General features: G+C 47.1%; 1 protein-coding gene across 7 annotated transcripts in view; it reads right to left on the bottom strand.

Moving 5' to 3' along the window:
• Znf618 (zinc finger protein 618) overlaps nt 1-15933 on the bottom strand; it is a 167790-nt gene that overhangs the window by 29217 nt on the left and 122640 nt on the right. For all 7 annotated transcript variants that reach the window (XM_034502815.2, XM_076934825.1, XM_076934828.1 and 4 more), the window contains 4 exons: nt 11135-11224; nt 10329-10364; nt 10158-10235; nt 2505-2594 (listed from right to left, as the gene is read on the bottom strand). In XM_034502815.2, coding sequence (XP_034358706.1) covers nt 2505-2594; nt 10158-10235; nt 10329-10364; nt 11135-11224 — 294 coding nt within the window. The remainder of the gene's footprint in view (nt 1-2504; nt 2595-10157; nt 10236-10328; nt 10365-11134; nt 11225-15933) is intronic.

Raw genomic sequence — 15933 nt, forward strand, 5'->3', positions numbered from 1 at the left:
AAATAGAAGTCAAATCCACAAGATGCCACTGTCCACACACTAAAACAACCAGAAGCAGACTGCCCGATGCACCTAACACCCCACCGTGCCAGGCCATGGATTCCATGGGGAGCCTGTGGGCTATTTGAAAAATGGTTTGTCAGTTATAATAAAAAAGAAGCAAATCTATTCCCTAGTAGCTCCATCCCTTGGAATCTGTCCTCCGAGGAATGACCCACAAGCCCACAGACAGCATCACAAAAGCCTTTCACAGCTCTATTCACAGCCCAAAACTGGAACTGACCCAAGCTAACAGGTAAGTGATCAAACAGACTCAGATTCTGCACAGTGGGGGATCCATCAGCAGTAACAAAGGAGCTGATATTATAACACACATGAGTCTTCAAAATGTTTTGTGAGTGAAATCAAAAGCAGACATAAGTGCACACACAGGACTCAGGAGAGCTTCCCCAGTCAGCCTTCTGGATTCTCACCAGACCCAGGGACACATCCTCAGCCATGGCTACTACTCAATCACACCTTCACACTCAACTCCTACCTCTCCCAAAGCCAGCCCTACAACAGATCCAATCATGAGAGTACTGTCTCCTGCCCAGACTTGGAGAAACCATTCTCTGCTGAAACTAACCTAAATCTCATGCTATTTTTTTTTTTTTTTTAAAAAGGTGCTTCTAAAATCCCCAGAAGACATCAGCAAGTAAGTACCAGAAAAACACATTCAATAAACAGATGCAGAAAAAGAGAGTCTAAAGCAGAGAGAAAAACTAAATGAAAATAAGAAAGAGATGTAGGGAGTCCGCTGGAAGGGGAGCACTGAGATAGCAGAGAAGTTAGGGTGCAAAGTGGTGCTCCTCTTCCCATCATCTGCCAATGTATGTGATGCACGGCTTCAGAGTGGAGAGATAGGCTTGAAGCTGCCTGGAGGGGTTCAGGGCCCACATCCCATCTTACTAACACAGTGAGCAGAACAACATGCTCTGGGAAGAGAAGAAGTGGCATAGATGCTGAGACCCCGCTGCCGTAGGTCTTGTGAGCATGCCTCTCTCCACATGCATTCTAGGTAGCATACTCTCTGGCACTGGGCAGCAGCTACCCACAAACAGCCCCAATGCCTGGGCAACAGCATCAGGAGTAGAGATCAAGTGGACAGGATGCTACCCAGCCAGTAGAACCGTTGACACACTCTCTCCCTCCCCATGGTCTGGCCATATGGTATGCATTAGGGCCACAGTAGATGCCTACCTGAATGTCACCTCCTGCTGTTGATGTCAGTCCAGATTCTGGGATACAAAGACCACAAGAACTCCCATAGATGAGAAACCTGGGCCCAGAGAAGCTCACCAGGCAAAGGAGTCACACAACAGCCCAAAACAGAACCAGTCCAAGAACCAGAGCCCAGTGCAAACACAGGATTGAAGCTGCCATCCAAAGAGGTGTGTCCCTCGGCCTTACCACTCTGCCAGCAGGGAGGAATTCCTTGAGAAGCAACCCTTTTGAGCAGTGGATGCCTCTCCCCTTACTTGGATACCCTCAGGGAAGCCACCTGCTTATGCTGCTGCTGAAAGCCTGGGACCATCACAGACAGTGGCTTAGAGGCTGTAACCCCGTAAGCTGCCCCTCTCCCCAACTCTTCCCATTCTTAGAATGGGGAATGATCTTCATAGTTAAGCAGTGAGATGTCCACACAAAGCAGAGGCTCCTAAACACCCCACCCTACTGCCCCAGAAGTCGTGTAAGTCCTGCCTCATCACAACGTATGTCTCCACCTATACAGGAAAGGGTGAATGAAAGGCTGAGGCCCTCTGGATCATACACTTAGGGATAGACCTTCCCCTGGCTGCCATTTGCAGAAAGACACCCAGGAAGCCACCAGGTAGACTTCCAGGCATCAGGAGAATGGAAGACGAGATGTTCCCTGGGAGGGGCATGGAGTCCTTTCCCGTCCTTGTCAGGAGAGAAGTAAGGAATGATCATGGTCTCCAGTAAGCCTGTGATCCCTGGGCCTGGTTTTCAGGTCTTTTGCCTCCTACCTTAAGCATGCTGTCTCCTTAGCTTCTACCGCTTGGGCTGTCTTGTCCAGGCACCCTCCCATCAGCAAGGTTGGCCCTTGATCTACTAGAAGGAAAGCTACATCCCAAGATAGATACTAAGGGGGTGTGCTTGGAGTCAGGAAATCCACAACATGCAGGTGTGTGGAGAAGGTAGGGACAGGGCCCACTGCAGTCCCTGGACAAGTCACATCTATTAGACACCCTAAGCTGTGAGAGACAAGCCCCTAAGCTACTTTGAGAGGGCTCTTCTGAGTTGGTTTCTGAGCAGACTTTCTAGGCTATTCTGCCTCATAGATTACCTCATAGACCCAGGACAAACCCAGACACCCTGATAGCCCAGACCCGAGTTCACCTTACTGATACCTTCCCTGGCAAGGCTCCAGAGTCCTGTCCAATGGCTAACCCCTGTGCCTCCCCAGGTCTCAGCATCCCCCGACTGGAGAGGGAACTCACTGATGGGGGCATGTAAGGCCACGTGCTCCTGGTAGGGTGTGTAGTACTTATACTGCTTCCCGCAGAACTCACAGGTGTAATTGCCGGTTTCTGCAGAAGGAGAGAGAATTGTGAGAACAGGCCCCTGGCCCCCAAGAGACCAGTTATCTCTTAGCACCCAAACTCTGATTCATTATGGGATCACCGACCGGACTCAGTTTGGACTGTGGAGTTGTATTATCTGGTTCAAAGCCCAGTGTGGCCTCTCTTGTAATCTCTGACAGCTTGTGCTCTGTGTATGGGGTGGGGTTGCAGAGACAGGTGCACGTGCACGTGTGTGCTCGGGTTCTCACATATGCAGAGGCCTGAGGTCAACTTTGGGTATTTTCCTCCACAGTTCTTTATTTCATCTTTTGAGACAAGGTCTCTTGCTGAGCCTAGAGCTCACTGCTTGGGGGACTGGCTGGCCAGCGCACTCCAGGAACCCACCCTTCTCTGCCAGCTTGGGACTGCAGGCATATGTTGCTGCACCTAGCTTTTTATTTGGGTTCTGGGGATCTGAACTAAGGTCCTCATGGGTTTGCCTAAATTCTGTTAAAGATGTTTGATGCAAAATGGTTCATTTGGGCAGTTATAAAATGCTGATAAATACAAGCTCAAAGTTTGTTTGTTTGTTTGTTTGTTTGTTTGTTTTAAAGACCAAGTGCCACCTTCTACGATCCCTATACCACAGGGAACAGCATCTCCCAGGGCATCAACAGCTGCTCCGCCCTGCCCCACACCCCTTCATCCTCCTCTCGGGTGTTTCTCTGCGGCTACCATTTGTCTGGCTCCTATGGCCTTGAATTAGCCAGCCCTGATCGATATCCTTTTTGTAACCTGGTGTATTCAATCGACAATACTTTGTGGACATCTTGCCCAATCAATAAGTATTGATCCTCAGGACTGCCTTTATTGGCTACATGGCTCCCATGGGACTTGGAAATTTGCTGAGCCAGTTGCCCTCCACCAGGGGACACTCAGATTGTTTTAAGTCACCCCCTCCCTTATTAAAAGATGCTGGAATCCACACCCTTTCAGGGGCTTTTGCATATTTGGCACATGATCTAAAACTAAAGGTCGCTGCTCGGGAGCCTGACTGTGACTTCCTAGGGACAGGTAGGGAAGGGCGTGCCTTTTGGAGGCTTCTGTTAACCATGGCCCCATCACCCAACCACAACCTGCACTATTACTACCTCCCTACTTTGCATATCTGACCTTGGAGGGAGGGCCCACTTACACTACAATTTTATTTTCCATTTCTTTGATTTCTAAGGAAATTGATTATTTTTCGTGTATAATTAACTATAACTTTTCTTTTGTGAATCTCCTTTTTTAAAACCGCTAAATTATTTGTAGATTCATGATATCAACATTTTGTCACATGTATTATAGGCAGCTTTGTCTCAGCTGGCTTCTTAGTCCCCTTTGCTTTCCTCTCCCAAGATGGAAGCTTTAGGATTTTGAGTAATTAAATGATTTTTGGAGATGACCCATGAATACTAAAAAAGTATGTATAGTTCCTGTCAAGGTTATTAGATTAACTGTATTAATAATATTATTTCAATCTTATATAACCTTATCCGTTTGCTCCAGCAAAGACTAAAGGCTGTGATAAACCCTCCCATCCCACTGCTTTTCTGGATTTACTTTTTAATTTAGGCACATTATTGCTTGGTGTATGAAAGCTTGTGGCTCAAAATCTCTACTGCGGGGCTAGGAAACTTGCCTAGCATGCAGGATGCCCTATGTGCCCTCCCCAATTCTGCATAAACTGCACATAGTGGTGCATTCTTGTAATCCCAGCAATAAGGAAGCAAGGGGAAGAGGTTCAATGTGATCCTCATCTACACATGGAATCCTACATCATCTTGGGCTATGGGATATGAGGCCCTGCTCCTAAGTGTTTCCTGGACCAGTAACATTAGGACCAAAGGAGCCTGACAGAAGCCCAAGATCTGTTAAAAAAAAAATCTCTATGGGTGTGGCCCATAAATTTATATCTTAATGAGAACATTCTAATGCATGGGAAAGTTATGAAGCATTGCTCAAACATTTAATTAAACCATTTTATTAGTTCACCTGACATTAATATTATTAAGTTCGTAGTGATCTGTCAGGTTGTGATTCCTACGTGTTTGCATGTGTCTAATGACATGTTCCTACATGATCCTATGCTTTCATTCATTGAGCAAGGATGGCACTGAAGTAGAGACTGAGCAGAAACTGTCACGTCCTTATCCTCAAGGAGCTGTGTGGAAAGGGAGACAGACGATCACAAGGAAACAGAGCCACAGTAAGCCATGATGGGGCCTTTAATCTCTTTATGGGAGATGGGTAAAGTCCCCAAGAAAGACACACAGAAGCAACAGAAAAAGATAAGGGAAGAACTAGGTACGATGCCAGTAAACCATTAGTGACTGGGATTATTTCAAATGAGCTTGACAGCCTCTGTTTTTTCACTGGGGAGATTATACGGCTTGCTTTTATTGCCACAATTGATTTGGTTTTACATGGCGAACATCCCTAATCCCCACACCTGAAATTCTCCAACAAGATGCCCCAAGTAGGGAACTCCAAGCTCTGAATCTCTTATGTCACACATAATGTCATTACCAATACTTAATGAGATCACTTAGAGGTTACCTACACACATATATGAAAGGTAAGTAAATACTGCATTTAGACTCAGATCCCATCCTGGAATACTTCGTTATGATATGCAAAAATCCAAAAACCAAAATCTATTATTGGTTGTAAGCATCTTGGCTACAGGAGCGTCCGCCTGCACTTTCCCTGTGCTTTACACTCTGACTCTGGCATGTCCTTCCGGGCTCTGCCTGTTTGGGGTATGAGCTCTTTGCTTTCCCACTTTCAGCTGTGTTCCATTATTCTTCAATATTCCTTATTATTTTAGACAGCATATAAGATATATTTCTTTAATTGTTAACAGTGGGATAGAAATGGCATTTTAACGTCTTTTACTGCTGAAGAAGGGAGTTTAACCTGCTGCTTATTAAATCAAAAAAAAATTTGTGTTTATGTGTCTCTGTGTGGATGCCACATTAGAATGGATGTCCATGGAGACCAGGAGAGGGCATCAGATCTCCTGGAGCAGGGGTTATAGGTGTATACTATAACTGCTGGATGTGGGTGCAGGGAATTGAACTCCAATCCTCTAGGAGAGCAGCCTTTAACCACTGTGCCCTCTTTCCAGACCTTTTTCTGAAACATTTTAGCGCATGTAAGAAAGTCTCATAGCATAGATCAACCACCAGGCTCTACTCCAGAGATTCTGATGCCATAGGTGTGGGCTAGAGTCAAAGAATTTCTATTTTGGATAAACTGTGAGAAGCTGATCCTGCTGGCCTAGGACCACAATCTGAACCCAGTGAGATTAGCCAGTCCTTTGCTGTACACAGCACTGTGACACATTACTGAGTTACTCACCAGTCCATGCCTCTCTTTTACTTTCAATTCTTATTCTTTTTTAGGGGCAGAGTTTCACATAGCTCAGGCTGGCCCTGAAATCACTACATGGTTGAGTTTGTCATGCACCACCATGACCAATTTATATGGTGCTACAAATTGAGCCCAGGGAGAGTCTGAGCATGCTAGGCAAGCATCCACCTACCAGCTGAGCTACTCTTGGTCCAGTTTTATAACTCACACCTATATTAGGATAATCTATAGCATATGCACTCAACTTCCATAATTTGATTTACAATGGTTAAAATTTCCTTGTTCATAGTTCACACATCTCTTTACACTACAGCTTCTTGGGTGCTTACACATGCTCCATTGATCAGTTTGCTGAGAGAGAGAGAGAGAGAGAGAGAGAGAGAGAGAGAGAGAAAGAGAGAGAGAGAGAATACACATATATACATACATATATATGTATATACATACATATATATATATATATATATATATATATATATATATATATTAAAGCTTTTCTGAATCCACTTTTTATTTGCATGTCAATTCCAATTTGCCCAGGTATAAAATTTTACAGCTTCTCTCCCTCCAAGCATACCCACTTCTTGGAATATACAAGATTGCCAAGATGATGTTCTTATTCTCAAGATGTCTGCTTGGAATTCAGGGGCAGATACAACTTGTTTTCTGCATGCAGATGCCTCGTTTTCCCTTTTTCTACCTACACTTTTAAAGTCACTAAGATCTACTGATGCCAGGACATCCATATGTTGACTCCATCTGACATGACAAGACTTTCAAACTCACTCCATTAGCTCAGCAACTCTTTGTCACACTGGTCACACTATCAGTCCCTTTGAGCTAGTTCGCTATTCTCACACATTTCTTATGGTCTTCCATTACTGCTTGTCCTTCATGTTGCTAATTACTTCTGTGCAGAGCAATTCTGTCATTACCATCATGGAATGTTTCATTCTGCTTTTGTATTCTGTCTTCGCCAAATCCTCTCTCATCTTCTGTTCCGTTCTTCTTTATCTTATCCTGCTGCTTTTCACCATACAACCCCAGGCACCACAGAACCACAGGGTCATGCAACCAGTGAACTGTCCCTCTCCCACCCACATGCTGAAGTGCCGGACTCCACCATGATGGCATCTGGAGTTGGGACCTTGAGACATGATTAGGATTCGGTGAGATGGTGAGAGTAGGAACCACAGGACTAGAGTCCTTAGAAGAGACACTAGTCTCAGTCTCCCATCTCTCTTTCCCTGCCACCCATAAGGGGTGACATAAGAAGGTCATCTGCAAACTGGGAAGACACAATTCACCAGAACCCAACCCTACAGGTATGACAACATTGGGCTTCCAGGGCTGTAGCAGTTACTGTTAATCCTTTAGGTTGTGTGGTATGTTATAGCAGCCCACGTAGGAGATGAGTGGTAATAACTTCCTCTCTCTCTTTTTCCTCCTCCTCTACTACTTTCTCCTCCCCTCCCCCTTCACACAGGATTCTTGCTTTGTAGTGCAAGCTGGCCTTGAACTTGAAATCCTCTTGGCTTAGCGCTCAGTACCAGGAATACAAGTAAGTGCCGCCGTATCTTCCCTGGACTCTCCCTGCACTTTTTTTTTTTTTTTTTTTTCTTGTCAAATGGAATTTTCATTGTTCTTGAGTTTTTAATTCTGTTTTTCATGCTCTCTTCCTTATCCAAGCATAAAGATTATGTGATCTAGCTTCCCTCTCTCAGTAGATAAAAACTGTCCTCCATGTCCCTCCCGCCCACAGCCAGAGCAGTTAACCCCAGCCTGCAGCTCATGGGGACTGGCACCCAACCAACACTCTTCTTCTAACTACTGTCCCCTGTTTACCAGGACTTTGCTTCCTCCTCTCCCACTTGCTCAGCTGATGCCATGTGGAAAGCAGACTTTCCTCCGGGAACCCTCCTCTTCCCTGGAACTTTGGGGCTTTCCTTAGGGTACCCAGGCTCCTCACTTTATTTTTCAGAGGTTCATGGCACAGGCTTTCTCACCCAGCATCCTCATCCTTTCCCACACACTCTCACTCTACAGGGAACCTGACATGTCTGCTGCCATCTTGGTTCTGCTGGGGCAAGCTGGGGGTGTGCTGACCTCCAACCCCAAGTTCCTCAGGGAAATCCCAGCACACTCAATGGGGAGTCCTTCAGATCCTAGAAAGGGCTGCACATCAGGTTATGCACAGAACAAGGTCCATCCTGCATCATTTTTTGTTTGTTTGTTTGATTGATTGGTTGGTTTGGTTTTTAAGACAGGGATTCTCTGTGTAGTCCTGGCTGTCCTGAAACTCACTCTGTAGACCAGGCTGGTCTCAAACTCAGAGATCCACATGGCTTTCCCTCCTAGAGTTCTGGGATTAAAGATATGTGCATCCTGCATCTTAATGGGTAGTTTGTAGGTCCTACCTAATGTGACAAGGACCATGCTAATTTACTTACAATAGTCTCACCCAATCCCTGTGACCATGCTGAAAGGACAGGGCTGTCATCACTCCACCACAGAGTGGATCAGACAGATCTCAGAAATAAAAGGACACCATGCAGCTTGGTGCAGAGTTGGGGTATAGGTTTGGGGCTCTCAAATTCTGTCCTGCCTGGCTTCCCAGTAACACCTTCATCTCACAACCTGGATAAGAGGTGGGAACTGGGCTGGACACTTACTGAATATATTCCCTAGCCATGGGGAAGATGTTCTAGTTCCTGTCCCCCGTTTCCAGGTGAGCAGAAGCACCCTGGCAGGCGTGAACACCTGTTGTACTTCTACAGTCTCACTCTCAGTATGAAGATTTCATTGTCTTCCCAATCCACAAGATGATTTTCACATTCCCAAGTATCCAATGCTTACTATGTATGTGACAGGCATTCATGAGCCCCTCTGCAGACACGGGTATCCTCTGCAGGCTCCTGTATGAGTCAAGAAGAGCTACCCCTAAGTATGTTGAGACAGCAGGAAGAAAAAGGGCCCACGGGCAGCATCTGGAGCCTTCCCGAGATCCCAGGCAGAGCCCCTTCCACACAGCATCCCCCTATTTTGAGTGTTAGCTCATCAGATTTCCTTCTCCCCTCATTCTGTTTTGGTGTGTGTGCTTTTGCAAATAGCCTTGGACCCTAATTGTAACAAATAGCCTAAGTCCATAAGGTCTCTTCTTGCAGGATAGTAACTGAGGCACAGGAAACATGTGAAAGGCACATGCTGGAACTTCTTGAAGGGATGGATGGAAAAGTCTCTCTCTTTGTGGTCCTACGGTACTTGCCTACACTGACCATGGGGATCTCTCCCTATCTAGTCTCTTCCTAGCTGCCGGAGTTCCTCTCCATCCTGAACTCAGCTCCATAAAGACCAGGTCTAGACACTGGATCCTAAAACTCAGAGTCCTCTAAGACATGAACCCACCAGTGTGTCTCCTCCCTTTACACACACACACACACACACACACACACACACACACACACACACCATGCACACTTCTGGAATGTAGGGCTCCATACCTACCCGTATTTGCCTTGAAAGCTTCTCACTTCTCATTCTGAGCTTCTTTGGCCCCTGAAGTGCTTTGGGTTCTAACTGTTTGCTCACTGTCTACGATCCCACACTCCTGATCTCCATGTGAATTGCCCAAGTGCAAAGCCATGTCTGTCAGCCATATCTGTACAGCCTTCAAGACAAGTTTGCTGAAGACACACAAGTTACAAGCATGGTTCTTGTCCTTAGGGGTTTTATGGGGTAAGTGTCTATGTCTGCAGGTAGCTGCCCCACTCAACTCTGTTCACTGAGATGCCCCTCAAATGTCCTCAGTCATCACCCTTTGAGCACCTAGCATGTGCCAAGCACTATGTTAACATGCAGTCTGCAACCTCATTAACATCTACCAACTTGGCCAGGAGTATTTCCCTCACTGTTACGGGAGGCAGAAGTTCAGGAGACTAACAGGGAACTATAAATGAATTGCCAAAATGAAGATAGCACGCAGCTGTGGGCTGACTTTTTTCACTACTGTGACCTTGACCAAACCCTGTCTGCAGCTCCTTGAAGGCTAATGTCCTGAGACTGCCCAGACCAACCGATAGCTGCAAAGTTCCAGATACAGCCTTCCTAGATGTGTAGCTCAGCCCATCTCCTTCACCCAACCCCTCCAGCCCATGGCCCCAAGGTCCCGCATACTTGGTCCAATTTTCTGGAAAGGCTCTGGAGGCTCCTCCTTCACCTCATCAGTGGCCACGACACCTTGGTCAAAGGGGTCTATGAGAGAACACATGAACTTAAGCATGATGCTCACTGAAGACATAAGAACCCAGCTGGAAACAGAGAAAATGAGTGGCCACAGAGACTTACCTGCCCGATTTTCAGGAGCCCCTTCCACACTGAACACTGTACCCAAGCGGGAGGCGACAGCCACAGGAGGAAAAGAACAAACAGGAGTTCTGTTAGTCCCTGGCCATTGCTACCTCTGCCAGCCATACCTAGATTCATGGGGTTGCCTGTGCCACCAGGAGGCCTGACCTGGCCCATGAAGAAACCCAGGAAGGCAGGGCCACAGTAGGGCACATCCCCCCACCCTGGCCCACCTTCCTCCTCACTAGGGGCTCAGAACTCCCCAGCAGGCATGGGGTGAAAGAACAGGAACAAAGAGGATGAAGGGAAAAGGGAGGCAAGAAGAGAATGGGGCAGAGGCAGCAGGCCTTCCATCACTGCTCAGCAGTGGAGGTGGAGGGCTAGATGGGGGAACCTCAAGTCCTTTCTGGCCATAAAACCCTCTTTCTAGGAATCTTAACATTCTATAGATGAATGGCTTGAATTTATTGTTCTGACATCCACCTCTATAATCTAAGATGTCAAAGGACATCATTCATTTTAACAAATTGGTTTAATTTTACTATAGAATGCAAACACTCAATATAAAACCGTAAAAAACCTGACCTGAAGTTTCAACATTCAACGCATTTTGAACTATAAAATAACCCCCAGGAGTTTCATATGGATCAGACACAGAAGGGAACATGTAAATGAAGGGACAGTCCTTCCCCCAAATCCTGCATGGTAGGTCCCTCTCCCCAGGGATGTGGCACTATGTAGAGACAGTGATCTGGAAGAAGGGCATTTCTCTGGTGTGACTCCCAGGAGTGAGGGGCCTGACTCACCATCCACGGCGTGGAGATCCCGGTGCTCCTGGAAGCAGCTGTAGTATTTGTATTTCTTCCCACAGATGTCACATGTGTACCTGAAATTGTCTGGGGAGAGGAAACAGAAAGACACTGAGCTCAACAGTACACTGATCACCCAGGGTGAGGTTGCTGCTCAGTGCACCAGACCCTGGAATCAAGATGGAACCAAGTCAGTCTGGTCCCAACTGGAGGACCCAATGGAGAACTTGATCCTGGTCTATGGAGTCTCGGCACTGCCCACCTCTTCTGAACAGAGGCAGCTGTGGTCCTACTCACTCCCTGGACCTCTGAGCAGCTCCCCTCCATGCTTAGCCAGATGCCCCTCTATTCTTCTCTGGACCTCCATTCTGGGGCAGCCTTAGATTTCATTGTGGACTATAAGGCTTGGATTGTGACAACAGGTCTCCTTTGTGGAGATCCAGTGCCAAAAGACAACTCATATTTTTGATCCCCAAACTGACCTTCAAGCCCTCCCTGTGAGAGCTAAGTTCCCTAGGACCTGGTTCTCACAGGAATCATCTCAGAAGAGTAACTATTACTGCAGCCCCCATGGTGAAGGCTGGATGTAACTGTGAACAAGGTAGCTGGGCCTGATTCTTCTCTTGGATTCTCTCAACCACAGAGGGAAGAAGCAGTCTCCCAGGAACATATGAGCAAACTAAAGAGAAGTGGTCTGACCAAGTCCTACAGTAAAGTGGCCTGGCTTCAGAGATATGCTGATGCCACTTGCAGCTAGTGTACACACCCTATGTGACACCTCTTTGGGTACTTCTAACTAGGAGAATGCGGTCAAAGTAATGAGATGTCATTCTGAAGATAGGTGACAGGCAGCCAGGACACTGGCATTGCACATGCCACCTGCCTTGCACATGCTACCTGTCCCCTGCTTACTCTGGGGTTGGCTGCTATGTTCTCAGTTTAGTCATAGAGAGATACAGGTGGCAAGAAGTTGAGTCTGGCCCTCTGTGAGTGGCTACTGGGAACGAAGGCTCTTAGACCAATAGTTTGGGAGGGACAGGGTCCTGCAACCCTCACTTTCTCACCCAAGCAAACCTAGAAGAAATCCCTACAAGCTGAGCCCTGGGATGAGACCACATCTCTGGCCAACCCTACCATAGTCCTGTGGGAGTCCCTGAGCCAGCCAGAGGACCCTGAAAAGCCAAATTCAAATTCCTAACCATCGAAACTAGGAGAAAACCAGGGTTGGTTGCTTTGAGTTTTATAGACTTGTGCTACATAGTAAGACAGCTAACATTGGCCCAAGTTTGCCTGTTCTGTAGGCCTCCTGCAGTGAGGTCAGCAGCATCCAGGACTACACCTTTCCTTCCAGGCAGGGCACATCCTCTTGCATTTGAACTATCTCAGACCCAGTGTATGTGAGTGACCTGTAGAGAGCCTATGAATCCTATCTCCCTAGGGTCCCTAGGCAGCATGCAGAGGTACAGCCGTTTGCTCAAAGCTGTACAGAAGGAGGCAAGAGAGAGCTAGGGACCAACTACTCACTTAACCTCAAGCCAAAGCAGGTCAGGGTACATAGCCTTTCTCTGCTGAGATAAACCACTGGGGTGCTTCGTTCTGGACCCACTCCCTGCTCCTCAGCATCCAGTAAAAGAGCCAATGAAATACTCCATGCCAAGGTTGTACCACTCTGGGTGGGATGGGAAGGCTCGTACCCCACTCTCAGCTGAACTCAGAGATATGAAAAACATTCCACCTCTGCCCTCATCTCATTTCTGAAACTAGTGTCCTATGAGAGTGTCTTAGCAGATGCCAAGACTGCAGAGATAAGCTGTCATTATCTGAGGACCCCATAGCTTAAACACTTGTAGATATTCACAGGGTCTGAGTACCAGGGTCTTCCAAGGGAGAGCTGGTCTCTGCTCTCCCCCCATTTTCTCTAATTTCTGAAGTGGGGGGGGGCACAGATCAGGTGACCCCAGGTCCTCTCTAAGGCTCCTACTTCATCACTACTTCTTTCTCCAAGGCAAGCAAGGCAGCTCAGGAAAAAAGAAAAAAAAGGAAAAAAAAAAAACCTTCTCATGCTGTCCCACAATCCTCAGCTTCTCCCATAATTCCATCTTCTCTGGATACCAACAGGGAAAGCTACCTAGGGGCTGACTCCAAGATGAGGCTTCGTCCTAACATTCCTCTCTCAGATTGCCCAGAGTTGCCAGCCCTCTGCAACTACTCACTCTGCTTGTTTCTATCTCTGTCCATAACCTCTCCTGTTGGCAGGCCCGCTCCTCTCCCTACAGGCCACATTTCCCAGTTCCTATAAAACGTAGGGACACCCCTCATCTGCCCTACTAAATCCACACTGTTTTCTCATATCCCAGAATTTTAATGCAACAGTTGAATAGTAACAGTTATTCCCAAAGGAAATGTTTTCACAACCATGTTTTCATACGAGAGCTTGGCATCCCAGGAATGCCACCACGAACCTGTTACAGGAGGCAGACTCTAGGATGAGACACCTAAGCCCAAATCCCACTCTACCTTTGACAAAAGGATGACTGACTTTGGACTCGCTCCCTAATACCTCTGTGAGATGGGAATAATAGCTCTTTATAATAAAGAAAGGAACAAGATCCAGCTGTAAGGCATTTTCTTAATTACTGATTGATCAGTGATTGAGGGCTCAGCCCATAGTGAGTGGTACCATCCCTGGGCTGGTGGTCATGGGTTCTATAAGAAAGCAGGCTGAGTAAGCCATGAAGGAAGCAAGCCAGTAGGCAGTCCTCTCACACAATGGCCTCTGCATCAGCTCCTGCCTCCAGGTTCCTGCCCTGTTTGAGTTCCTGTTGGGACTTCTTCAGTGATGAGCAGTGCTGTGGAAGTGTAAGCCAAACACATCTCTTTTGTCCCCAGGTTGTTTTTGATTGTGGTTTTTCATCATGGCAATAGGAATCTTAAGTAAGACAGAACACCGATGGCTACCAACTGACTAATAGGGTAAATGTCACCTGGCAGGGTGTTCCAGAGAAGACCTAGGAGATGAATATGGGAGCTGGAGAGTATGGGATGGGGGACTGGTCTTTGATCCTCTCATAGTGAGAGATGGGTGAGTGGGTGGGTGTGTCTCTATGTCTGTGTTTAACTGGGCTGTCACCCTGCTAAATGCACAGCAGGTCCTTAGCCTAGGAAGCATAAGGACTGTTGAGCCAGGCCTGCCTCTAGTGCTAACAAGCTGAATGACATCCACTCCCTGGGACCCAGGTCTTCTTGTGCAAAGTGGCAGTCTGGAATTGACAGGAGTCTTTCAGTCCAAGGCCCTACAGCTCTGTGCGAAGGTTGACCCATAAGTTCACTAGACACAGAGCGCTGCTGCAGGTCTGACCTAGGGTGAGACATAGGACAGAGAAGACAGCACTCTGGCTATTTGGAAAATGGCCCATAAAGAGGAAGGAAACAAATGAGGAAAGTCTGTCTAACAATGCTTTTACCACAGCACCAACACCTGCGAGCCCATACAGTGGAAACAGATACAGCACAACAGTCCATTGACAGGCTTCTAGAGAGGCCAGGGACCCAGAATAGCCAAGGAAGGGAGAATAAATAGGAAGGTCTTTAAATGTGTGGCTGACCACAGGCAGACCACAGGGGCCAGAAAAGAAGAGAGGATTTATTGAAGCAGATAGAGACAGGGCTGGGCTGTGGGAGAGGCAGCTGCCATGCCTCCCAGCCATAGTATATGACAGGTGTGTAGCCAAGCTGAACACAAGATCTGTATCAGCTTTGCTTACCTCTCAGAGTGAGTGGCTCAAGAACAATGTTCTCAGGGCTTGGCCTCAGGTATACAGTTCTTCTTCGGTTCAGGCTACCTTATACACTGACCTACTTTGTTTTGGGTAGCATTTATTATCTTTGAACATTCTATAATGGTGCAACAAAAACAATAAACAGGATCACATCCTGGTTCCTGGGGCCAGATCCTGTCACCATCTTTACTGGTAGGAATCTAGCCTCGTGTCCCCTTGGAGTTTCCAGTACACACGAGGGACTGGGGATGGAGATGCCATGCCCCTGAGTATAACCTCCTCACATCTCATCCTCCATAGAAAACATTCCTTGGCCCCCACAGAACAGTGCTTATGTCTTAAGCAAGCAGCTTGGTCTTTCCATACACAGAAAGCACTGTGAAACTTGGCTCAAGAAGCAGAAAGCAGACCCTTTCAAGGGTACCCAATCTTCTGACTTGCATTAAGCACTCCATGCCACATTGTGCTTCCTGACAGTCTTAGCAGTGAGCTCCTCTGTGCCTGGCTTCATTCATCAAGGTGGAGAGCTCGGTGCGAACACCCACGGGTAGCTAGGCTGCATCTACCCTTACTTCTGCATCCTTTAGATGATTGGACTTCCTCAGTCACTCCTAACACTGAGCATCTGGGGGCTTCTGCTTAAGAGTTGTCAGGGACAACACTCTAAGAACATTCCAGTTTGCATCTTTTGATGGACCTAGACATATACCTATCTGTGATAGTCACTGAGGATAGAACTCTTGAAGCTCATGTTGTCCACAGGAAGAGTGGAAGAGAAGATGTTTGACCTCAGAGTGTACCCTATCACAGGGCTCCAGCATCTAGAACCCTACCTAAAACAAAGCACCAAGGAGCAACTGTCCCAGAGGCTGAGGGTCCTCTGAGAGAATTGTTCCCCAGCACGGCTACAGAACCCTAAGCCCATAAGCCAGGCTCCAAAGTACACTGGAGGCTCCTTCTGGAGATGTTCACAGTGGCACAGGACACCTGTAGTAAAGATGTCAACTATGTTCATGT

Source organism: Arvicanthis niloticus, chromosome 5 (assembly GCF_011762505.2).
Source record: "Arvicanthis niloticus isolate mArvNil1 chromosome 5, mArvNil1.pat.X, whole genome shotgun sequence".
Lineage (NCBI taxonomy): Eukaryota > Metazoa > Chordata > Mammalia > Rodentia > Muridae > Arvicanthis > Arvicanthis niloticus.